We start from the raw sequence: 25,570 nt of genomic DNA, 5'->3' as shown, positions 1-25,570 counted from the left end.
TACACCCCTCGTGTTACTGAGGCTCCAATAGCAGGAGAAGGAGAGGGAAGGCACCGATTTGTCTATTTTTATTTTTTTGTCAGGACCCTTTGCAATGGATGATGGAGCAGGCTCTCTGATGACTGTGCATCTTCTTGCCAATTTGGGACACTCGTTGCTTCTGCAGCAAACCCTGGATAGGCTTTTGGAGTGGATCTGCCTGGATATTCGCCTTTTCCTGGTATCTGAGCGAGTTACTCCATTGAAATACTCATTGAAATACTATGGCAGATATCATAAGAGAAGCTTCAGCTTTCCTGGAATATCTGTTCTCCTTTTTCTACATGAAGATTTGGGAGAAGAACGGATTTTCCAGGTCCATGAGCAACTCCAGCGTCCACCCTGGCGCTACCAGTGTGCCCAGATTGCTAATGGGCAAAGCCACCTCTATGCATCAGCTCACCAGGACTTCTATGGCCTGGACGACCAGATGCCTGTGTGGGGCATCAGGCGAGTGCACTGTGGCCCCGAGATCCTGCGTGTGACCCTCTACTGCAGTTTCGATAACTATGAGGATGCAGTGAGACTCTATGAGATGATCCTGCAGAAAGAAGCAACTATGCAGAAAAGTAACTTCTGTGTCTTTGTGTTGTACGCAACCCAAAATATTGCTGTGCAGCTCTGCTTGAAGCAGCTGCCCATTGGGGTGGCTGCAGAGCCGAAGGAGTCATCAGCCTTGCAGTTCAAGGTGCAAGAAATTGGGCAGCTGGTGCCTCTCCTGCCTAACCCATGTATTCCTATCAGTAGCACCAGGTGGCAAACACAAGACTACGAAGGAAATACAATTTTGCTTCAGGTGTGTGTCTGCGGTGCTCTGAAACGAGGGGTTTTATTTATTTTTCTTTTCAAGGAAAGCAGGACTGGTTCAAAATGAAAATTAAGATTTTGCTTGTTCATGTTTTCTTTTTAATTTATGAATGCAGTAATTGGTATCTGCCAGTGCTGTGATGCTGTTGACAAATATAAGCACAGATCCTTGGAATGTTTTTATATTGCTAAATTAACATCATTACTGCTTGCCTGAAATTGAAAGTATTAATGCTTTTTTTTGAGCATGCTAGTTTAGCATCTTCCTTTCCCTGACTGAATCGAATGATCGTAGCAGCCTATTCTTTTTCTGATAGTTCATTACGTTATACATGTTTTTGAAAGCAGATTTTCAGCATCCAAACCCAGATGTATTGTAAATATAGTGTTGATACAACACCACCTGCAGTAGATTTTGTTAGTACTTGAGTGAGCTACGGTTGGGCAAAGGTACTGAAGAAATGTGTCATAGGAAATCTCTGCTTTTCTGTTCAAGTGTGAGGTCCAGATGCTGTGCAAATACAAATAAATAAAAAACGACAAAAAAGACTATGCAGAGATGATATGTAGTATGAATTATACATGTGAGCAGGAAGGCAGTTCAGTTGAGTGTGCTTTCTTTCCATTGTAACAACCCCTCTCACCTCTAATTATTTTTTTCTTGTAATTTAGATATTTAAATAATTTGCCCATCCTGTGTGATTTGGGTTTGGTTTTTTTCTGTTTCTCCAAGTGGTTCATGGTGCTTTAGCCTTTTATCCTCTCCCTCCCAAACTGGTGGGTTTTTTTCCCCAGGCTTAGAATTCCCAGCACACATGATAGTTCCTTTACTGTACTTGCAGTACAGTACCCTTGTTGTCCATTTCTGAAGCATTTCCAGCTCCATGATACTCTGTTGTGTGCTGCAGGTGAGGGACAGCTTTGGGACCAGACCTGCACCATGCATAACAATGTCCTCCATTCTATTTGGAATAATTCTTAAGATTTTGTTTGCTTTCTAGACTGCTGTCATGCACTGAACAGATGCTTAACACAGTGCTGTCTGTCACCGAAATGAGACCCTGGGTTATGGTCTGCTCACAGCCTAGTATTTTGTATGTGAAGCTGGGATTGTTTTTCTCCATGTGCATCACATTATTTACATTGAGTTTCATCAGCCATCACTCAGGTTTGTAAGACTCCTATGCTGTTCTCTAGTGGGGCTCTGACTGACTCACGCTCAGGTGGTTTCAGCACAGCGAGACTGGGTGAGAGCATCGTCACTTGGTCAAGCTAGAACAATATGTTAACGGGGTTCTCTCCCAATTTTCTTCAACAGGTTCAAGGCAGCTCCAAGCCCCCTGAAACAAATGTTGGGCTTTCCCATCAGCATAATAATGCACACAATGAAAAAATCCTGCAGGACTCTGTCCCAGCCCCTCTCCCTGTTGAGCGGGGTAATCCTGGGCAGATAAGCCAGGTCAGAGCCATACAAGGTAAAACAAAACCCGACCAAAGCAGAGCCCTTAGCCCTGAGCAAGCCAGCGGTGACCTCCACAGGCACTTCTGCTCTTCCCACATTGGTCCAGCAGCCCGGTGGTGGTGGGATGCCACCTCCCTTCACAGGCAGGCGAGCAGCAAGCTGCAGGCTTCTCTCCAGGAGAGCCGTGTTCCTTGGCAGGCAGCGGAGACCAACGTCGACACTGGGCTCGCCGTGGCAAATCCCGCGGGTGGCCGCTGCCCGCTGAACCGCTTCTCCAGGGACCTGCGGAGCAGCCTCCTCCAGCTGCGAGCCTCCCCGGGTGGGGCTGGCAGCGCTGTGCCCTCCCAGGACAGGGCCCAGCTGCTGTTTGCTGCAGCCAGAAGGAGTAAAGGAGCAGGGCAAAGAGCTTCGGGCTTCCAGTCGCGAACACTGCGGGCCAGCCCTACAAACAGAGCGGAGGATGAGGAGGAGGAATTCTTCATATGACTGAAAATAAATTTGCCAGATGGACTCATTGTTTCCAAACGACAGCGAAGAGCTTTTGTGTGTATTGTGCCTCCTTGTGCTGTGGCCGCTGATGCTCAGCTTACCTCTGTAGCTGTGCATGTCAGTAGTGGGTTCACAGAGGCAGACGCTTACTTTCCATGGAGCGATGCTAAGGAGGCTTTAGGCAAAGCAGGAAAAATAACGCTGTATTTACAGAAAGTTTGGGGTTTTTTTTTGATGCAGAATAGATTGGAGTATTATTGTGCACTTAATAGGAATAAGCTACGTGACTCCTGGAGCTGTTCTAAGGTGCTAAAAAGTAGCCAGTGATGTCTTCAGATGGGGTTAGAAGGTGCAGTGTGCCTAAGCTGCCCAAGCAGCTGGACTCCCCCAGCTGCGGGGGCTCATCATCCCTTGCCGGGTCGTGTTGGAACCAGGTAGTGACATGGTCACAGTGGATACTCTGATTTTCTGTTCCTTCTTGCTTCCCCTGTTGTTGGTATTTAAAAGCTATCAATGTTGTTGATTTTATGCAAGATGTGAAACATAAGAATGTTCTAAAATATTTTTGAGGAAAAAAAATTTATGGACACCTTTTCCCCAAGTTTGCATATTATACTCAAAAAGCAAACACTTGCAGAGAATAGTTTGTACTACACTTATGTTCCAGTAAGACCTGCTGTTGCCTGTTCATATGACACTTAACAAAACAAACCTAGCAACAGACCAGGCTTTGTTAGACCAGTGTGCAGTTATCAGCAAGCAATCCTAAGTGGGTTTTAATTAACAGAAGACAAGAGAAATTAAGAGTCTTGGAGGGAGCTGCTGAATGCGGGAGAGTGAAAAGGACAGGAGAAATTAAGTAATGTTTCAGCAACAGATGCTGAAATAACTCCTATCTTGATCAGTAGTTTTCTCAAGTAGAATTAAGTAAATCTCAAAGGGAAGACGTGGGAAGGGCGTGACAGAGGAGTGAAATTAATTTTTTAAAAAAGCCAAATTAATCATACTTACCTTCCAAACAGCACAATGAAGAGGTGTTTTCTCCTTAAATGTATCTGAATTCTGCTTTACACAGAAGCATGAATTTGTTTGAAGAGTGCTTTCTCATTGTCTCTTTTTAGTTCATAACTCAGGTTTGATAGGTGATGGCTTCTTGCAGCCCAAGGAGAGGCAGAGGGTGATGGGCAGCAGCAGAGCCCTCCTGCAGGGGGGTTCTGCACAATTTTATGGGTATTTACTTGTACGTGTGCCAGCTGAACACAGCCCACGCTGCACTGCATGAGCTCCGTTACCTGGAGAAGTCCAAACGCCCCCTGCTGCTGGTGGGCTGTGCAGCACAGTGGGATGAGAGAGCTGGGTGTTAGCTCGGGCTTTGGGAAGGCCCAGTGTTTTGGGCAAGTTAGAAGGCACAGCTGGGTTGGTCTGAAGAGCTGCAGGTGGGAAGAGGGCAGTCCCTGCTCTGTGCCTCCACACCCCTGCATTTTAAGTGCAGGATACACCTGCGTAATGTGTGTAAATGCTGTATTACATGGGCAGCTGTTGGGTCAGAGAGTTCAGTTTCTCACTGGATGGATTCAGTAACGGAAAGCAAAGGATTCACATTCTCCATAGGCTGTTCATATGTCTGCAACTCTTACTTTACATTTCTTCCTTGCATACTGTGCCATTTCTTTCCAGCTTTTTAAAAAAGGCTTCACCAGGCACAGGTTGACAGGGGTCTGCTGAAGCTCTGTGCCCCAAACAACCTGTGAGGGCCTCACAGGTGAGCAGCCAGACCAGTGGCCTCTCAGGAATGGGCTGATGAGCAAGGTGTGAGGGGTTGGCAAGGCGGGCAGCGGGCTGAGCCAGGGGCTTCTCTGTCTCCCAGCTCCCATCCCACGTGCTGGTCCCAGCAAAGCATGCAGGGGAAAACAGTCTTGGTGGAAAACTGAAGAGGGAGTTTTGAAAAGTTGTGCTTAGAGGTATGATGGCATTGCAACCCTGAATGAAGGGAAATGAGGTGGGGTTCATTTTACCATTTGTATGTGTCATGCTTGATTTAAATGATTTAGTCTGGTGGAAATGGTTCTGACCTAGCAGTGACCATTATAGGTGATGGTGCTGTGGATACCAAGGTGCTGATTCCTCTCCTGGATGCTTTGATGGACAACAGCCAAGGTGTTCAGCAAGGGTTTGGCACCCACTAACCAAGATTGAAATTTTGAGATGTGCACTTCTGGAGGGTGGTGGGCATCCTGTTTTTTGCCAGCCTGTCTGTCAGGGGGTGTCATTCCCAGCAGCAGGAGCAAGACCCCAGGACCCATGGGAGCCATGCTATTGTGTGACCCTGTTCCAGAGATGCTGTTGTGGCTGTGCTCACAAGGGATGATGGTGAACAGTCCTGACCCGAAGGGAAAGACTTTTCTCCCAGGCCAGTTGCACAGAATGGGTGATGGAGGAGGGAAATCTGCTCTTGCGGGAGCAAGGTGCGTGCTGGGAGCAGGAGCTGCTGGCAGTAGGAGTTGGGTGAAGGAGAGCTCTCTCTGGAGTCACTTTAACCCAAATCACAGAGGTGGCTTCTGTTGCTTTTGTTGTTTTAGCCCCTGGCTGCAGAAATGCTGTCTTTGTCTCCTCTGAAGTGAGCAGAGTGGTATTTCTGAGGGATGAGTTGCTAGGGAGGAGCGGGAGCACTCTCTGATGCTGGGATATGGGCACAAAGGCAGTGGGTGCTCTCCCTCTGCCTGGCATAGTGCCGCAGCACAGGTGGGCACCCAGGCAACCTCAGCCTTGGCACATAACCGCTGGAAACAGCAGTGATGCCGCAGGCTTGGCCTCTCGTATTAAAGAGAAGTTGGCAAGCTTGCTTCTTTTGGGGAAGCAAACACTGAATGCAGTCTTCTTTCCTGAGTTTTGGGCCAAATTCTGCTGCCGTGAATGTCTTGATAAATCCTGAAGTAGTCCAGTGAGCACAGCTGAGCTGTCCAGATTTACGCTGGTGCATCTGGGGTAGAAGGTTTTCTTCTCTCAGCTCAGGCAGGATATTCTTCATCTGTGTTGGTGCTGTGCTCTCTGCCCAGGACAGACAAAGCTTCATGGCCACTTGATGGAGAAAAAAATGTATGTGTGAGAAATCCTGCGTTTGTAACAAGGACATAAACCAGAAATTTTCTCTTTAGCCAAAAAGGAGTGCGGCAGCTCCAGCTCCCCTGCGGGCTGCACCGTGGTGTGCTCCTGTGCCCAGCGCATCCACAGCCCGGGCATCGGGTTGGTGTTGCTGGGAAAACTTCTTTACATTGAGGGTGGCAGAGCACTGGAACAGGATGCCCAGGGAGGTTGTGGGATCTCCTTCCCTGGAGATATACAAAACCTGCCTGGACTCGATTCTCTGCAACCTGCTCTAGGTGAACCTGCCTTAGCAGGGGGTTGGACTAGATGATCTCCAGAGGTCCCTTCCGACCCCTACCGTTTTGTGATCCTGGGATTCTGTAAATTGCATGGGAAGGGTGCAGAGTCACTGACTGATGGGTCCTGCCGTTAATCTGCACGTAGCTGCAGCCGTAATGTAAATTTTCCTCTATTGCCTCTCTGCTGTATTACTTGAGTCCAGTCAGGTGCCCTGCCCCCTCACCTCCTGGTCTTTTCAGAGTTTGCCAGATTCCCTCCTTTTTTTCCCGTGGTTTTTTTTTTTTCCCCCGTTTTTTTTTTTTCCCCCGGTTTTTTTTCCCCCCGTTTTTTTTCCCCCCCCGTTTTTTCCCACGTTTTTTTTTCCCCCGTTTTTTTTCCCCGTGTTTTTTTTCCCCCCTTGTCTTTTTCCCCCGTGTTTTTTTTTCCCGTGTTTTTTTTTCCCGTGTTTTTTTTTCCCGTGTTTTTTTTCCCGTGTTTTTTTTCCCCGTGTTTTTTTTTCCCGTGTTTTTTTCCCCGTGTTTTTTTCCCCGTGTTTTTTTCCCCGTGTTTTTTTTCCCCCCTTGTCTTTTTCCCCCGTGTTTTTTTTTCCCGTGTTTTTTTTTTCCCGTGTTTTTTTTTTCCCGTGTTTTTTTTCCCGTGTTTTTTTTCCCGTGTTTTTTTTCCCGTGTTTTTTTTCCCGTGTTTTTTTTTCCCGTGTTTTTTTTCCCGTGTTTGTTTTTTTTCCCCTTGTTTTTTTTCCCCGTGTTTTTTGTTTTCCCGTGGGTTTTTTTTCCGTGGTTTTTTTTTCCGTGTTTTTTTTTTTCCCGTGTTTTTTTTTTTCCCGTGTTTTTTTTTTTTCACCGTGTTTTTTTTTTCCTTACACCCCCACCCCCCCCCCGGTTTTTTCCACGTGTTTTTTTTTTCCCTCTGTTCTTTTTGCGGTTTCCTTTTGTCCTTTTTTTTGTCCCCTTTGTTTTTTTTGTCCCCTTTTTTTCTCTTTTCTTCTTTTGTTTATTTCTTGTCTTTTGTTGTTGCGTAGCCTGACGGTCGCGTCTGAGCCGCCCGGCCGGGCCGTGCGTCGGGTGAGCTCCCGGGGCTGCGGGGCGTGCGGGGGCCCAGCGCCGCCCGTCCCTGCTGCACCAGCTCCGCCTGGTGCCCGCAAACGGCACCTCCCGCGTCTGCAGGAGCTGCCGGCCCTGGGCTCCCCCCTCCCGCCGGCCCCCGGGAGCAGCGGCAGCGGGGCACGGGCACTGCGGGCGAGACGAGCTCAGGGCCTTCGGTAGCCCTTGGGCTTCTTCCAGCACCAGTCCGCCCTTCGCCTCGTCCCGCCCGCGGCTGGGCTGGAGCCCACTTGCCTCCTGAGCAGCGAGAAAACAGCGCCGGGTTCCGGAGTCCGTGAGGGATCTGGTGCGAGACCAAGGCGGGTAATACACACGCTGGTGTTTTAGCTGTTGCTAAGGAAATTAAGGACTTTCCAGATTCCCGTGTTCTGCTAGTCTGCAGGTGCACGAGAAGCTAGGAGGGGGCACAGCCGGGACAGCTGACCCGAAGTAGCCAAAGGGATATTCCGTACCGTACATCATGTCCGGTATACAAACTGGGGGGAATGGGTCGGGGGGAGAGAGGGCAGATTGCTGCTCAGGCATCGGTCAGCAGGTGGTGAGCAATTGCATTGTGCATCACTTGTCTTTTCTTGGGTTTTATTTCTGTCTCTTTTTGTCTAATTCCTTTTCATTACTATTATAACTATTATCATATTCATATTTTATTATGATTGTTATTATTTCATTTTAGTTATTGAACTGTTCTGAACTCGACCCACGAGTTTTACTTTTTTTTTTCCCAATTCCCCTCCTCATCCCACTGGGAGGGGAGGCGTAAGCGAGCAGTTGCGTGGTGTTTCGTTGCTGGAGGGGTTAAACCGCGGCAGCCTCCTCCCCTGTATGGCACTGGCTTTCATGAAGCTGCCTGGAGGAATCACCCCAAGCCATCATTCCCGCAGCGGTTCCTGGGATCCCACCGAGCGATGATGTCCATACGGGCACTGCTGCGTCAGCGGGGAGGTGGGCAGCTTCCTGCAGCCCACCGCGGCCAGGGGCCCCCACCAGGCTTTGCCTTTCTGCAGCATCAGGTCTCCAGGCCCAGCTGTGGTCCAGTGCATCTGAGCTCCTTACGGAGCTTCTTGTGAGTCTCCTCAGTCCCCCCTGCCTTCCAGTGATTGAGGCGCTTAATCCTCACTTTCATTAACATTAAATTAACCTCATATACTAGAAAACATTAGAGATACTAATAACAAAGAAAGGCAATTTATCTCTCATCTATTCATTTTCTCTGCCAGCAAACTAATTGAGGAGCTCTGTCATGTAAGCGACAGGGAAAAATAGAGTCCTTAACATATTTTACTGTTTTGATGGCAACCTCAGACATTGATGCTCTGCCATTTCACATGCAGTTGTTACTGTGTATATGTTAAGTGTACAGAAAAATGAAGACATGCTACTGACATGCTTGTTACAAAGACATTTTGCTAAAAAATGCTACGGCAGATCAACTTTGTAGCTGTAATAAAATAAAAAAAGGAAATCTTTAGTTTTAGCTGGAGGTAACTTCATTTCAAAGGTTAAAAAAATAGAGTTCTCCCTTTTCATCAATAGTTGAGCACCAAAGGATCGCTCTTGGGTTGTCATGAATTAATCCTGTTCCCTTTTATGGATGTGACAGGCCGTTGTGTGATGGAGTGGGGCGGGAAGCAGGACCTTTGCTTTGCTGGGCAGAGTGGGAGGAGATGCCGAGAGCTCTGGGGTGGTGGCTGTGGTTGCTCTGTCTCTTGCTTGCAAAGTCAGTTATGAAGCTCAAAGGCCTTTAAGCTCTGCCTTTCTTTAATAATGAGGAACAGGAAACTTCTGCTGAAGTCAAGGAGAGGTCTGGGCTGTGAGAGGGAGGCAGAAGGCTTGGGGGTTCCCGTGGCACCCTCTGCATGTGGCCCATGTCTTTCTCTCCTTCCCGCCACGCTGTGCAGGTTGGTAGTTCACCACTCTCGGCACAGGAGCAATGAAAGGTTGTTCCAGGATTGGGAGGATTCTAAGTGGATCTCCCTGCCCATCCCTCCTGGCACCTCCTGCAGACAAGCCCAGCTTTGCAGCAGCCGCCTGGACCTGCGTGGCAGAGGTGGGATGTCTTGCTGCTGCATTTTGCTAGTGAACCCTGAGCAAACCTCCAAATATTAGTCATGTTGGTCTGACAGGCTGGCTGGCATGGGATGTATGGGAGAGGAGTGGGAGCCTGCACACCTCAGGGCTGGGGGCTCAGCTTGTATAGAGCTGCCCAACCTGTGTGTGTTCCTAACGACATTACGCTTTTGTCCTCTTCTCTAGTCAGTATTTTCATGCAAGGGTTGCCAAGACCTTTGTTTTGTCCTCAGGGATGTGAAAACTCATTTTTCCTTCAGTCTTTTGGGCCCTGATACGGTAAGTGCAGAAGGCGCATCCCTGCCTCAGGGCACTGCTTGCTTGCGGACATCAGGGAACTTGGGAGAGGGACTCAAGTACAGGGTAGGATGTGTGGGAATGGCCTGAGTGCCCCACTTGGGCCTTGGTAAGAAGCCTGGAGTATGATGCACTTCCATTCAGCAAAGTGCCTATCTGGCTGTGGATTTTCTCCCAGCACAGGGCTGGTTCATCCCTGCGGTGGCTCTGTCGTGCGGAGGTGTTCTGCTGCTTGCCAACCCCTGCAGCCAGGGAAAAACTAACACGAAGGAACAAATTGCCTTTTGAAAGACCTGCCTGATGCTTGCACTATATTCCTCAGGGTGATAACTCTTAGTCAGGCCCTTTTTCTGCCAAGGGCAGGTGTGCCTGCAGCCCAGGCTTCAGCAGCAAGTGGTGGACTGGATCTGCCCCCTTGTTGGTGTCAGGTGTTGCCCATCAGCTCCTCATTTTCAGTGCCACAGCTTAAGTTGAACCCCCAAATCGAAACCAAGAGTCAGAGGTACTTCCCTGCCCCCAAAACATAACAGCAGTTATACAGAATAACAAAATACAACAGTTACAATAAGCAGTTTCTTTCCTGTTCCCATGTAGTGGGTTTCACTAAGCACAGAGGATACACCTGATCAACGTGGATTAAAAGTTCAGTTATGCTATATTTTACAGGAGAAACAGGGATCATACCCAAATTTGGAAGGAGAAGTCAGTGTGTCAGGAAGCAGTCAGTATGGGTCTGTGGTCCTGCGCACTACCAGGAGGCAGTGATACTTCCACTGAATTTCTCAACCTTCTCTTTTAGCAGGCTCCTCCTGACACCACAACTGCATTGCAGTTTGTTGTGCTGCTCTTCTAATGTTTAATTGTCATAATTTGAGAGAGGTTTTGAGAGGTTTCCATCTCCCATGGAGCACTTGCATTAATATTCCAGTTCAGGATCTCAGTTCTGCTGCTGATTACAGTCAAGATCCGATTCCTGTTAGTGTGAATTAATATTCCTTAAGAGTCCCCAAACTTTTCTTCTCCCCTATCACCCTCCTTCACACACTGGCAGCCCAGCTATGCTGGGAGGTGATTAGGTTTGTAAATTTGTTCCTGCAGACACTCAGTGACACCATTAGTTTTCTCATCCCACTTGTGCAGCTGAAATTGTGACAATCTCACTTCTTTAATTGGGATTGTCTCAAGTTGCATCTCAGCGTCAGAAGGAACCTTGTAGGGCTCAGGCCTGGGTAGGCCCAGAGCAGACAGGGGCCACTGGGACTTTTCACTGTCACTGCTGGTAAAAGATTGATCCTCACTTACCAAAACTGGAAGGTAGGCTGAGAGATGCCCTGACAACTGACTGAAGATGTCCCTTGCTCTGAAGCAACCTCACTCCTGTTGGCATAGCTGAGATTCAGCACCTTGGCGTGAAGGAAGAGGAGAAAGTGCCTACTCCTCCTCTTGCCCAAGGGAGTAGGAGTGGCAGGAGAGACAGAGGGAGGAGGAAGAGGAGGCATCTGAGGCACCCCAGCCCTTGTGCCACCATGTCACTTGTGCCCTTGTGTCACTGGCTGTGACATGCCGGTAGCTGGGATCATCCCTGGTGGGTGTGGCAATGGGGACACGTGCAGGTCCTGCATCATCTCTCTGTGCTCAGGCATCTCTGGTGGGAAGGGGAGTAGTTGGAACTGGACTTCTTGATGGTGACTTGCCCTGTGCCTGGGCCACCTTTGTCTCTTTCTTCACGTGGTGGCAGCAAGCGCTGTCATGGGGCTGGGGCGGCCAAAGGTCTCTGCAGAGCTCCGTGCAGCCCTGAGTCACCTTCGATCCCTGCATGGCAGGGAAACACCCTGCCACCACTGCAGGCAGTGCCTGTTGGCCAAGCACCTTTGTCTGCTCCTGTGCCTGCCTTGGGGAGAGGGCTCTTGGCAATGCTGGGCTGCCCTCACTGCTGCCAGTGCTATCAGAGCATCTCTTCTTGCATCACATATTCCAGCATCACCAGTTCTCTTTCCCCAGTCCCTTCCCTGCTGTACTGCAAATGATGCTCACGGGGTCTTGCAGCTGGTGTGCAGGAGAAGGGTCCAACTGGGACCTGTGGCATGGGCAGGTGGGCGTGTGGGCAGCTCCATGCCTCTGTCGTGGGCAAAGTGCAGTGCATTGCCACAGCTGCAGTGTTCCCAGGAGAAGGGAACGGGGTTGACCTCCTGTGGGGGGAGCTCAGGCTCAAATCCTAGCGTTTGTTGGAGCATCAGTAAGGAAAAACCTTGGGGTAAGCAGCAGCCTCTGATTTATATGGAAGAATTTGTCTAGGGCCTGAGACATACTGGCTGGTGGGATGGGTGACTGCAGCTTAGAGAGATACTGTATTTACGTGAAACAAAATATTATATAGCAGCCTAATCTCCCCTTGGAGCTTATAGTTTATTTGTTCCTATCCACCAGTGTTGTGCTGCTTGGTCCAGGGCTGCAGACATGGGAGGGCTGTCATCAGCCTCCAGCTGGAGTCCACCATGCTTATGGCCTTCACAGGAGTGACTGAATTGGGTGCCCAGGCCATAAATGCTTGCCTGTGATCCTTTGTCTGGGCTGGCTGGGAACCCCACACTACCACTGGCCTCCCCGAGGGCTGCCCCAGGCTGTCCCCTGCTCTGAGCTGCCCTACCACAGCTGAAGGCTCCTCGTGTCATCTGTCCCCCAACTCCATCGGCTGCAGGGGGAGTCAAGGCTGCTCTGGGTGGAGGGGCAGTTTTGCACACTGGGAGCGGGGGAGCCGCAGAGAACAGCCGCACGGTGCTGGGAGCAGGGCCGCTGGACCTGGGCTCCTCTGGGGACGTGGCTGCTGGTGAGCTGGGGCAAGCACAGCAGGTCTCGTGGGTGCAGCATGTGTGCCTGCCAGCTCGTGGACCCTGCCAGCAGCGTGCAACAGGCCTGGGCCTGGGCTGCTGTCACTGAACACCTGCCTCTTCCCATGGACTGGCCTTTCACCTCCCTGCAGAGGAAAGTCTTTCCTCCTCTGCATTCATTGTTGCCAAAAAACAGAGCTGGGAGAGCATGTATCAGGGTTAGATTGGCCAGGATGCAGTAATGGTTGTTGCCTTTCCTAGATTTTGGCAATAAGCCTGCCTGGCTCATTGGTCTTCCCTCTTCAGCTAGATACCACGGCTGAGGGAAAGCCACTGCCAGCAGCATGCTGCGTGCTGGGCTGTTTTCTCCAGTGGTGCTCCGAGCCAGGGAGCACAGACCCCGGTGGGCCCTGGGGAGCATGGTGGCACACTCTGCCCTGCCTCCTGGCATGGGCAGCTGCCCTTTCCTGCCTGGCAAGGCAGCAGTGCAACACGTGAGCTCTTTGCTCGCTGGCAATGGAGAGAGATACCTGAGCCGTGGGGTTCCTGTGTTGCTTTTTTTTGAATCTCAGGCTTCACTGGTGTATTGTTGGAGTGGAAGCATGGTTTGTGTTCCTGTTTTTGCTTTACCAGAATTGGCTTAAAACGCCCCAGGGATTCTCAATTAAAACAAAGGAGATTATATTCAAGGAAACTCACAAAACATGAGAGATGTCATTCTGTATGTGCAGTGAGTATAAAGCGAACGTGTTTTGGCCATCCGAGCAGATGGAAGTTTTGTTCCCATCCTGGCAGTGGATCTAAGCAAGTGGATCTTGGTAGTGTTCCTCTCCCTTCCTTATTTGTTGGTCATGTTAGATGGAAGCATCCTCACAGGGCAACCACATGTGTTAGGAACAGCACCAAAAGCAGCTTCCTTTGAACGCAGCTGTGGGGAAATCTGTAATGAACGCTGGGGTGGGTGTAAGTAACTGGGATGAAGTAAGTGGGTGTTATGAAACCTTGTGTTGTAGATCACATGCAGCATTTCATGGCATTGATATCTAGCTTCCCAGGGGCTTCCTTACCCATTTGATATGGTGGTTGTTGTGTTGGCTTATGTGGCCTCCTGCCAGTCTAGCCAGTGCTTAAAAATGTAGATGCACTTCCCAGAAGTTAGTTGAGTTGTTGGAAGATGACTAATCAAATTTGTTCTGGCACTACCAGAAATGTCTCAGTGGATTGGGTGCTGAATGCCGACGCCTAGGCTCTGCTGAGGGTCCTGCTGAGTTCCCACTGGCCTTGGTGGTGGCAGTTTGCCGCCAGCTGGTTTCACCTGTAGGTTCAGTGGCTTCACACTGAGGGTGGCACTGGGCTCCCAGCCCTGAAGCCCAGCTCCAGCCCTGCCCAGCTCCCCAAAACCAACAACCCTGACCTAAGCTAGACTGTGAGGGTTTCCAACCTGTCCACGTAAGCTGAGAGACCAGGGGAAAGGGTGGGATGGGAGCAGAGGTTGCCTGACGACTTCACTGGTTTTTCATCTTGATTTAATTCAGAGCTACTGGGCATTGTGGAGGGAACAGCTGATTGCAGAAATGCCTCATGCTGATGTTTACCAGGTATTCTCTTTTAGATGGGAAACTCATTCTTTGTCACAAGAAATTTTGCAAGTGTTCATTTTTGTTGCAAATTGGAGTGAAACCAGGTTTCAAGAGGTCTAACCTTCTCACAAACTTGGAATTTTGGCTAGCCTTAGCTGCAGCTTTCTGACAGCCTGCTTGAGCCACTGAGCCACCTTGTTGTGTAGCACATGGCACAAGGATAAGACATGTGCCATGGGAAGCTAAGCATTTTTTATTAAGGAAGAGCAAAACTTTTACTTCTTGTAGCTGTTTTGATTCTGCAATTGACTTAGCAGAGACTTCTTTTTTTCCGGTTTCATTGTTCAACTCTGGTAATAACCACTGTTGTGTTTGCAAGTTTTAAGAGATGACAGGCCAAATGCCTCCCCAGCATTTAATTTCTTCCTGTGTCAGTGTGCTGGCTTTGCATGCCTTCATCAGCACTAAGGGCTTTCTCTCCCTTGCTCCACCTGACATGTAACCGAGCTGTGGACAAGCCCTGTCTTGAACCATATTGGCATGGGATACAGGATCCCTGTGCCTTTCCAAATGATCAATGTCTCGAGGCACCTCTCATTCAAAGTGGTTATATTCGCTCTGCAATTTGTGGGTACTCGATGTGGGAGTCCTTAATGGCCTTCATGCTGCTTCTGTGCCCTGTGTTGTATTTGGTTCCTGGGTTTAGTTTGGGAAAAGAGCTCCCAGAGTGTCAGTAGGAGCAGGAGGTGTGCGGGTGTCAGAGGTGCAGTAGTCTTGGCAGGCAGACTTATGGGGAGGTGGGGGGTCACCAGGAGCAGGGACGATGGTGGGAGGATATGCTGGGGGCTGAATTTGGTCCCTCTCCACGCACCAGGGCAGGCTGGCCAGCCACGGCCTGTGCCAGGAACAGCTCATTCTCCTCCTCGCTGGCCACGTGTGCTGCTGGCACAGCCCATCACGCAGCACAAGCAACCCAGCAGCAGCTAGCGTGAGCCAAGAGGCAGCACACATGGTAGCTGGGAGCAGAGAACTCCCGGGATTCAGGTTTCAGGGTGGGAGCTGCCAAGTCACAGCTGATGTCAGTCCTATGGCCCCCTGCAATACCAGCCAGCCCTGTCACAGCCAGGCGCGTGGCTGCTTGCACAAGCCAGCTTACTTAAGCTCTCGAGTGATGTGGAAAGCCATGTCCCAAAGAAAACCTTGTGTGTTTGGCCAAAAAAAATGAGGGAGGAGAGGAAGGAAGGAAGGAGGACCCATAAAACACTTTCCTCCAACATCTCTCAGATTCACAGCCTTCGCCCCGCTTGTCTGGTTGCTGGGTTTTATTTTCAGCTGTTTGATTCATGAGAGAGTGTGTCTTGGAGTGTTTGGAAGTGTGCGGACTACTTCCGTCCCCCCCATGACTCACGCCATTGGCCATGAGCCAGTCAGGTAGTGCTTCCACGGCCTTGCTCCCCCGGAGAAGGAGGGGTGTGAGGAGCATGGGGGCTTCCTGCACCCCGGAGCCACTGCTGTGCTGCCTGGTGAGGTGCCCATGTGGTTTGCTGCAGTTGGACAGCATACGACTTAACAAAACCAGAGCAGGATGGGACTTTTCCAGGTTTGATCTGAGCTTTTCTTGATTCTGTTGTAACTGTGAGATTTGATGGATGCCTGTGTTTTCCATGTTCTGCTGTGCTTTTATGGCAGGAGAAATGACAAGCTCTGGATGGTTATCAAAACCCGGGTTTGAGTTGTTTGTGAAGGAAACAGTATTGACAATGAAAATACTTGGGAAGTACTGCAGGGCCAAGGTGGAATGGTGATCTCCTCCCTCCACACCCACCGCAGACATCTTGGACCTCCGAGAGGTGGGTGAAGACGGCAGCGGCAGCTGCCCACGAGCAGCTGGCCCATGGTGCATGGAGTGGGTGGACTTTTGGTTACTTGTCCACATTTCTCAGTTGTGATTCTGGGTAGGATTTGCCTGCAAGAGAATCTATCATGGTTTTGATTCAATACACAGTTACTGCTTGGAGGGTGATTATTTGAAAGCATTTGTTCTATGTATTTCTACTTTGTGTTCCGTCTTGCTTGACCTGCACACAGAAATGCATGTTGGCAACCTTAGCCTATCCACCTATTATCATTAATGCTCCAGCATGTGTTTTTACTTTACAAAGGATTGCTCAGTGTTGCTGATGGCAATGGCAAAGGAGATGTTATGGGCATGCAGCAGCTCCTTTTAATATTTACAACGTCTTGGCCAATTTTTAAAAGCCAAAGCAGTCACCCATGTGTATGTTCAAAAAGCTATTTGTCTGTAATCTTAAATTGTAATAATAATAACCTTGCTGATGCAGAGGATGTGTGGGAGAAATAGGCCTCCCTGAAAATTTCCTATAAGGCTTTGCCAAGCTTGAAGTGTGGGGTTTTTTCTTTTTTTTTTTTATGACTGAAAGCCATTTCTCACAGCGGTGGGTAGCAGTTCCAGCTGTGACATGTCAGAGCTGAGCACAGGATCAGGCTCTGGAGGCAGTGAGGCTCTGTGCTATATCCTTTTTGCAAAGTGTGTAGGAGGCAGCACAGTAATTTCACCAGAAATGTGGGAAATGAAGTCCTGGATGCAATTGCCCTTTGGTCCAGCAAGGCATCAGCAGAGCAGTCCCATCCCCTCCCAGCCCAGCTATGCCCAGCTTCTGCACATGTGCAACTTTCAGAGTTCAGACTTGGGCTCAGTTTTTCCTCAGAAACCCCTAGTTCATCCAGCATCAAGACTGAAAAGCCACTCATTTTGCTGGAAAAGATGCAACACACCAGCTTGCTCCAAAGAGGCAGCAGGTTAAAACTTGGTCCCTCTGAGGGACCATGGAGGTCTTGCCTGCACAAATGCTTTAATGCCTTGAAACCCAGCACATGTGTGGGTGTGCAGGGCAGGAGCGTGAGAGCTGGCTGGGCTGCAGAGCACACCCCAGGCTCCAGCTGCCCCTGGGACGCTGCACCACAGTGCAAAATTGATGAGATTGTCATAGGCACAGCTGTGCGGTCATGGTTGAGGAGGTGCTCTTGTCCCCAGCCCTTCTCCTGGGGCTTCCAGCCTCTCCAGAAAATGACCCTGCAGTGCCATTTCTCATGCTTATTCTTAGCCTAATGGTGTGTAGTCAGTTTGGGTTTTGGAAGTTGGATGAAAGTCATTTCATTTGCGTTTAAAAATTCAGTCAGTCAGATGTGGTTTGTTGAGTTGTTTTTAAACTCAAGCACCTCATGCTTCATAGACATTTTCATAGACAATGGTGCTGGGCATTGTGAGCATTAGGGCCGAAGTGATCTAAATCTCTCTGCCGAGTAGGAAAACAGTATTATTCCCATTTTATTCAGAGGGAAATGAAAATAAAGGGATTTTATACAGCTTGCCCAACATCACAAGGAGAGTGCCTCTAATAAAAACCAGATCTCTCATCTCTTAATCTTACACATTAACTGCAACAACACCCTTCTTCCTTAATCCTTCTTTCACACACTTCAAAACTTTGCACTAACAGTTTGTTTTTACTGGGCATGGCCTTGATAAGTGATTTCTTTGAACAATAGCCAATTCACTGGCTATTGTTCAGTGGTAATGAGCTGGCTTTACATAAATTCAACAGTATGCCAAGACTTTACACCTGAATAGGCATCCAGAGGTTTGAACTCTTGTCTGATATTTGAAAAAATATCCCCATTTGGGATATATTTGAAAAGAAGGATGAGAACAATCAGATGTATGGCATAAATGCAAACGGCAGTGATCTTAGGTACTCAGGCTAGTTTCTCTGTTTTCTTATGCTGTACCATCAATCCCCCTTTCAGTCTTTATAATTCCTCTGTCAGAGGGAGGTGAGTCGATGATGTGGCCTTTCATCAGGGATGCTGGGGGCTGAGAACGGCTCTAAGAAGGCTGGTCAGTGGTGGGCAGAAGGGAAGGAAGCTTTGGCATCTGTAGGAGGAGAAGGGGCTTTTGAAGGACAGTGAAGAAGTCCTTCTCTTTGCCTGGAGGAATGATGACCTATTTAGTGCATCTTTCTTCCATCAAAAGTAGGAGTTGGGAGGCCAACTAGACTACAGTTAAGGCACTTCTTGGTGAAACTGGGCACTCCCAGGTAACAGGCTATCTCAGAGGGATGTGAAAGGCATGATCTCAAATAACTTGTGAATGTTTCCATCTCCATGCTCCTTAGGTGTTTATGTGTATTAATGGAACTATTTCTGTCTTTCCTGCCTTCGGAGATGCTTATTACTACAAACTGCTGAAAGATCCTGGGGACTGGATGGTCCTACTTTGGCAGAAGTGTTGATTGTGCTTGGAAATTAAGCTCTAGCAGCACTTAGGCTTTTCACCAGCCCCCTAGTCAAGAGGCACTTGTTACAGTCATGCACTGTACAGTGATTTGGATACTAGGGAGGTAGATCTTAAGATATCTTTGCTATGTTTGTCTCTTGTAGGTTTAGGCCAGTCAGCTAATGTATTGTTGATGTTGCCTTTTAGAAGTTATACAACTGTAGTAGGTTTGCCTCCTCCTTCAGGCGCTCTGGTGCTGAGAAAGCCCCATGTCCACCCATAGGTGCTCTCCTTGGCATGCAGCGGGGGAGTGCTCATTCCCAGGCTCCTTCCCGCTGGTGGCAGAAAACAGATGCTGACCCAGGAGCGCTGGGTGTTGGGAATACAGGGGCTGCCCCCCCCCCCCCCCGATGCCCTGCGGAGTTGTGTTGCACTGCTGATTCTGCAAAGCATTACTGTAACTGAATTTGTTTGTTGTTCATGACAGTTTTCTCATGGGGTCATAGATAGGCAGTTTTGGTTTGCTCTTTTTCTGGCTTAGTTTTGATTACTATTTGACCTCCTTGCCGCTGGTTTTCTTCTGCACTTGCTGTATTGTAGTCATTTTGCTCTGGGCTGTATTCTGAGAAAAACTAGGACATACTCAGTGCCTTTGGTAGATGTTATGCCTGGAAGGTGGCCCAGTGCTGTATGAAGTGCTCCTGACTGAGTAATAAAAGCCAAGAAATAAAAAGTTATGATAGTGTTCCAGCTAAAACATAGGAGTACCTCATACAATTTCGAAGTGGCTTAACCTGTGTCATCACAGTACCAAAAGAAAGGTGGGTCCAGGGTACTGCTGTTCCCAGGAGATCATTGGTTGTAGAAATAATCACTTGAATTAGGAGTTTTCAGTGATAGCCTAAAACCACACCTTCTGCCTTGCCTATGTTCTTTGCTACTCTAGCTGGCAGACAGGCTGTCCCTCCTCTATAGGACTTATGTGCAAAGGACATCACTGCAGGCTCAGTACTTATCAAGAAACAAGGCATTGCTGGAATTTTTCTAATGAGTGTAGCTGTAGATCTAATGCTTTGCTTTCTGTGTCCGTATTTGTTTAAATCTCTTCCATGTGTGTTTCCCAGAGTGATAAGAACTCAGTGGCACAACTTCAGCAACAACAATTGAATTTAGCCCATCTTTCAAAAGCCTCTGCTGTCAGCAGCAGCCAGCAGTTCCTCCTCGCCAGGTGGAGGAGCTCCCTGGGAGAGCAGCCCGCAGCCATGTGCTCCATGGGGATCACGCTCAAGCAGCAAAGCTGGAATGGGCCATCCATGAAGGCAAACAGCTGACAGTGAGTGATAGAAATGTTAAATGAGATCTGGTTGTACTTTTTAAGCCCTCATCTGGGTCGTATAGAAGGTCAAATGTTTGTACAAGGTAAAAAAATACAGTTTCTCTTAGCCCATGTTCAGAGGGTGTGATGGTCATAACCTCTAAATCAGAGTTACAGGATATGCAGCAACTTACTCCAAAGCTCTTGGTTTGACCCAAGAGCTGGAAATATCCATCTGGAATAACAGGGATCTAGGCTGGTAAAGGCGAGGGCAAGACAACCTTTGGTGGAGATGCCTAGTTTAATTGGGATTTGTGGTAAGTGACTTTATTGCCTAGATCAGCCAGGCTCCAACGTGCTTTTTTTTCAGTGTGACTCCTCTTGGCAAGGCCTGGGTTTTCTGCTATATGTTTCGAAAATTCTTCATTTAACAGGGCTTGAGCTTGCTGGTGATATTGCTATGTGATGGGTGAATATTGAAATTTTATTGTCTAGTGCTGAACAGGCATAAACTTGCTATTTTATCATCCTTGCTGAATTATTCTTAGAATATTGTTGAATAAAATACTAACTTGTCAGCACGACTTCATTTTTATTGTATTTGTGCATCAAATCTAACTACAGACAACGGTGAACTTCGCACTGTGCTGTAGAAATGCTCCTATTTTTTGTCTTGTGCTCTTTTAAACAAAGCAATCTGCAAAGTGTTTATGTAGAGGCATAAAAGCCCCCCTATAAATTGATGCATATCCCAACTTCATAAGGCTTGCATATTAATTTGCTAATTTTCCATCTGAACAAAGGATTTCAGGAACCCACAAACGTGGTCAGAATCATCTTGATCCAATTTGCTACATATCTTTGCTTGACTGAGCAGATGTTTTCTGTGTATTTGGCAAAAGAGGGGTCAAACTCTGTATCTGGGCTTACTATTTCTGGCAAAAACCTTGATGTTTTTAATCCTTTTTGAACACAAATCTTATTTTGATTTATTAACCTGGCTATTTAGAAACAGAGAAACAATCTGGAACTGCGCCCTTCGTTCAGGAAAGTATTTCAGCTCTGAATCCCTCCAAGCTCAGTGCAAAGTGTGTGAAGGACCCTGATGGGCACAACAAGGCTCTTCAGAGACACAGGTAAGCCTATGCATCTCCCTCTGCAAGGTTTGGGTATGGTTGGCTCTTGTGGTGTGCATGGATTAGTGGGACCTGCACCATGCAGTTACCCAAACGAGGTCTGATGGAGGGCTCTGGTTGTATCGACAGACCTCTCCATGGCTGAGGAACCCTAGCCCGGCCAGTATCGCCTGGGGTGCTCTAATCTGGAGCAATGTTGACATGGGCTGAGCACACCTGGAGAACATGACAGGGCACTGCGTACACACTGGCCATTGATGGGCTTGCTGTCTTATCGAGAACAGCCGGGTTTTGAGGGATGCATAGTCACCCCATGCAGTTTCATTAAATAATCCTCTCTATCTCTCCAAAGAAGACCTAGAGATTGCCTCTTCCTATGTGCTTTGGGAATGTGCAGTGGCACAGCATCAGTATAGCTCCCATTCCCCATTTGGTCCATGGTGGTATTTGAGGGGTCCCCAGCGTGGGTGCTGTCCGGATATGGGACAGGGAGGCAGATGCCGTCCTCCAGAGCCTTGCAGTGAAAGTATATTTCCCCAGTGAGTGGCAGGATGAATAATGCTCTTAACATTTTCTGCGGAGCTCTGCAGCCTGTGTGACGAGGCAGCAGCTGTCTGGGTGGTTATACCTCCCTTCCTGTTACTCACAGAGTTACTAATTCACACATTTCTGGCCAACGTTTTTTCCAACTTGGCTGCCTTAAAGAAGGTATTTCTGATGACAGCGGCTGGGTTTCAGAAGGTGCTAGGGAGTCCCTGCTGCCAAGCAGAGTCAGATTCACAATTGCTGGCCTACATTTGGGGGTTTTTTTTAATAGTTGCAAACTCTGGAAGCATTATCATTGCCATAGGAACTGGGTATTTTTTTAATCCCATGGAGCTGATCTGAGTGTGCCACAAACAACCTGGACGGACCCAGGAGCAGCGAGGATGTGTGGCAGGACAGTTCCCAGCCCATGGCAGAGCTGTCTCTACGGGGCAGAACGCAGTGCGACTGCTGCTGAGAGGGTGAAGTACGCGGTGGATGTCTGGGGAGGTGTCCGCTGGATGCAATTGATGCTTCTTCTGCAAGCTGGGTGTTGGAAAAGGAAATTGATGGAAACAATAATGGGAGCCAATAAACAGCCTTGTACACAGCAAACTTTTAAATTCTCCATTTTGTAAGAAACAGCAATTGTTCAGGGCCAATATCATAAACGCCCATCTTGGAGAGCTGCTCTCCACACTGATGATGACCAGATGTTTAGTCAAATCTGACTAACCTCTGTTTCACAAGCTCAGGCTTTTCCTGTGCTCTGGGCCAAACACAGAGCTCGCGGGTGTGATGGAGGGCCTCCATGGGACGTGGGAGCTTTGAGATGTTTTCAGAGCTCCAAGGTTGTTCATGTAAATATTGGAAAGTGGTTCTCAAGCGGCTCTCACTGTGTTTTGAGTGCTGTTCACTTCTGGGCTTTGAAAATGCATCAGATGTAGACATCAGTTAAAAACCCAGCATTGTGAGTGACACAGGAGTGAAACCTGGGGATGGGGAAAAAGAGAATTAAAAAAGCTTAGGTCACGCTTGTTACGTCTTGAATACATTTCTCTTCCTCTCTTCTCCAGAGAAATCTCAGTGGGCATCATGAAGGCAGCTGTATTTCAGACACTAGCCAAAGATTTCATGTGCTGACTTAAGGAAAATTAAATTTTGGCCCTTTGTGCTCTTTCCTGAAGCACATGCTGTGACTATATTTTTGATTTAGGGATGATTTGTCATGGCTTTTAATCCTCAGTCTTGATTGATCCTGATGTGACTTTGTTACTTCAAGATGACCCTTTTTGTCATGATAGCTGTCTCCAAAGATGAGCTCCACAGGCCTGGGCATGAAGTCCAGAGAGGCAGCAGGTCTCGTGGTCTTTCCTTCTTGTTTCTAACTGAGAAGAGTGGAGCTGGCCCTGGTGGCATAGGGACGATCACTGTCTTTGGCTCCCAGTGGCAAGAAGTTATCACACAGGTAAGTCTTTCCCAAAATCCTTTTTCACCCAGCAATGATCTGGCTGGGAAGTGGCTCTAAAGGAGGATCCATACCCAGACTTGGATTCATCTCATTTGCGGTCTGATCTGCCCAATGGCCCGGACTTGTGTAACGGGTCTGTGTGGCAAGGTTTTGGTAGCAGGGGGGTTACAGGGGTGGCTTCTGTACAAAGCTACTAGAAGTCTCCCCTATGTCAGATATAGCCAATGCCAGCCGGCTTTAAGACGGACCCGCTGCTGGCCAAGGCTGAGCCAATCAGCGACAGCGTTTTTCGCCTCTGTGATAACGTATTTACGAGAGTGAACAAGTTGTTGCGGGGTAGTAATTGCAGTGAGTGAGAGGAGTGAGAATATGTGAGAGAAACATCCTGCAGACACCAAGGTCAATGCAGAAGGAGGGGGAGGAGATGCTCCAGGCGCCAGAGCAGTGATTCCCCTGCAACCTGTGGTGAAGACCATGGTGAGGCAGGCTGTCCCCCTGCAGCCCATGGGTGGTGGAGCAGATGACTGCCTACACCCTGTGGAGGGCCCCCACGCCGGAGTAGGTGGATGCCTGAAGGAAGCTGTGAATCCGTGGGAAGCCTGCACCGGAGCAGACTCCTGGCAGGACCTGTGGCCCATGGAGAGAGAGAAGCCCACGCTGGAGCAGGTTTGCTGCTGGTGACCCCATGAGGGGGGCTCACGCTGGAGCAGTCGGTTCCTGAAGGACTGCACCCCATGAAGGAGACCCACGCTGGAGCAGTTCATGAAGGACTGAACCCGTGGGAAGACTCACGTTGGAGAAGTCATGGAGGACTTTCTCCCGTGAGGGGGACCCCACATTGGAGCAGGGGAAACGTGTGAGGAATCCTCCCCCTGAGGAGGAAGAAGCAGCAGAAAACAACAGAGTGATGAACTGACCCCAACCCCCATTCCCTGTTTTCCCCCTGTGCCACTGGGGGGGAGGAGGGAGGAAAAATCGTGATCAAAGTTACGCCCGGGAAAGGAGGGAGGGGTAGGGGGAAGGTATTTTAAGATTTGGTTTTATTTCTCACTACTCCTCTCTGAGTTAACTGGTAATAAATTACATTTCCTTTCAGTTGAGTCTGTTTTGCCTGTGACAGTAAATGCTGAGTGATCTCCCTGTCCTTATCTCAACCCCACAAGCCTGTTGTTATTTTTTTTCTCTCCTCTCTCCTGTCCAGTTAAGGAGGGGGAGTGATAGAGCGGCTTTGGTGGGCACCTGGCATTTTGGCCAGGGTCAACCCACCACAACTTGAGACATCCTCAGCTAGATCGAGACTGAAAAGGTCTGCGACAGATGTTGCATTTTGTGCCTCAGTTGCCTCCTAGTCAGCATACAGCAGCACAGCGCAATTGGCTTGGGCTCCGCGCTTGTCAGGGAAATTTCTCTTTTAATCCATAAATGCAGGGCATCTGTCGGATTTATTCTGTTTTCACTTATCCCATGGTGCCTACTGTGGCCTCTTTGAAGTGATAGTATGGCTTGGTTTCCCTCTGACAATTGTCTCACATGTAGGTACTTCCTGAACATGCACAGTGAAAACCCGTGATATTTTAGCGCAGAACTTCAATACTTAAACTTATCCTGCAACTCCTCTAATTCACATATTCACCTATAAAATTCTTAAACATTTCCACTTTATTCTACCCTGTCTCCTGCCCACCACATTCTCATTTTTTGCGCCTGTCATAGTAAGGCTCAGCAGAGTCAGCGGAAGGCTTGTCTTGTAGCATCTGCAAGGTCTGAGTCTGTAACTGTACCTGAATTGCTCTTCACCCATCTAGGGAGTCCTTAAACTCCTAGCTATCACATACGCATACCGAACAACACCTTAACTTACTTCCTTTTCTGTTGAGCTCTGATAGAGACAATTTTGGGGCTGGGATGTACGTGCTTTTTTGAACCATCATTTGTTTTCCAGAATTGGAACCTTCATGGCTACAGCTCATTTCAAATGCAGGAACCCACATCCACAAGCTTGAACTGTGAAGTGATGAGCAGAACCCTCAGCTGCCCCATCTGTTTCTCCCTGTAGATGAAGATCAGCACAGTGAAGCTGGCTGGTGTTTCCAGATAAGCTAAGAAAAGGTTTAGCAGGTCAATAAATAGGCATCTGTTAGAGAAACTTGGGGTGGAGAGCTTTGTGGTGGAGAATGAATCATGAACTTGTGGACTAACCAGTGTTCTTGTCTAAGAAAATAAACAATTTGTTGCCAATCTGGACAAAGAGTGATTTTTTTGAGCAGGACTTGTTCTAAGCCAATGATGACAGCATGTCTCATCCCAGGTTGTTATAAGAAATCCTACATTCAATTCAGCTCTCTTAATAGACTGCCTACTCCTCTGCCAGGAACAGAAATGATAGTGAATGCTTTGTACCATTTTTTCCCCCCAGTATTTCACATAACAGTACTAGCACTGATGGCTTGCACTGGTGCGTCCTAAATGCAAACCGTAGAAGGAATGTGGTGCTGTTGACAGTGATGCTAGCAGGATTTAAAAGGCTGGTTGTTGCTCTCCTGGCAAGCTCTTTTGGGTCCCTTGGTCTCTCTGTACAAACTCATCCTCAAAAGGCCGGGTGGTGCCTCTTGGAGACATAGGGCTGTACCGGGCAGTGAGGACCCAAGGGGACCAGATCTGTGGCCTCTGCCACCTTCCTCAGCAGCATCCAGCCTGTGCACCAAGCCACCATGGGGCAGAAGAAAGCCCACCTCGGTAGCAGCAGGGGCCACTCTTGTTCTCAGGCAGTGAT

The 25,570-nt window shown here is 48.6% G+C and overlaps 1 protein-coding gene across 1 annotated transcript; it reads left to right on the top strand.

Annotated features, from left to right (window-relative positions):
- The first annotated feature begins 79 nt into the window (after positions 1 to 79).
- FAM124B (family with sequence similarity 124 member B) lies at positions 80 to 2,794 on the top strand. Its single transcript, XM_009957267.2, has 2 exons — positions 80 to 835; positions 2,165 to 2,794. The coding sequence occupies exons 1-2, from the start codon at positions 95 to 97 to the stop codon at positions 2,792 to 2,794; spliced, it is 1,371 nt and encodes a 456-aa protein (XP_009955569.2). The 5' UTR covers positions 80 to 94.
- The last annotated feature ends 22,776 nt before the right edge of the window (positions 2,795 to 25,570 follow it).

This window comes from Leptosomus discolor, chromosome 7 (genome assembly GCF_034619465.1).
Source record: "Leptosomus discolor isolate bLepDis1 chromosome 7, bLepDis1.hap2, whole genome shotgun sequence".
Lineage (NCBI taxonomy): Eukaryota > Metazoa > Chordata > Aves > Leptosomiformes > Leptosomidae > Leptosomus > Leptosomus discolor.
Note: the sequence above shows the minus strand (reverse complement) of the source record. Positions and strands in the feature narration are given on the sequence as shown.

Coding starts and splice junctions, on each gene's coding strand:
- FAM124B (XM_009957267.2), top strand. CDS start 95: ATGGATGATGGAGCAGGCTCTCTGATGACTGTGCATCTTCTTGCCAAT. Junction 836..2,164: donor GAAATACAATTTTGCTTCAG/GTGTGTGTCTGC, acceptor TTTCTTCAACAG/GTTCAAGGCAGCTCCAAGCC.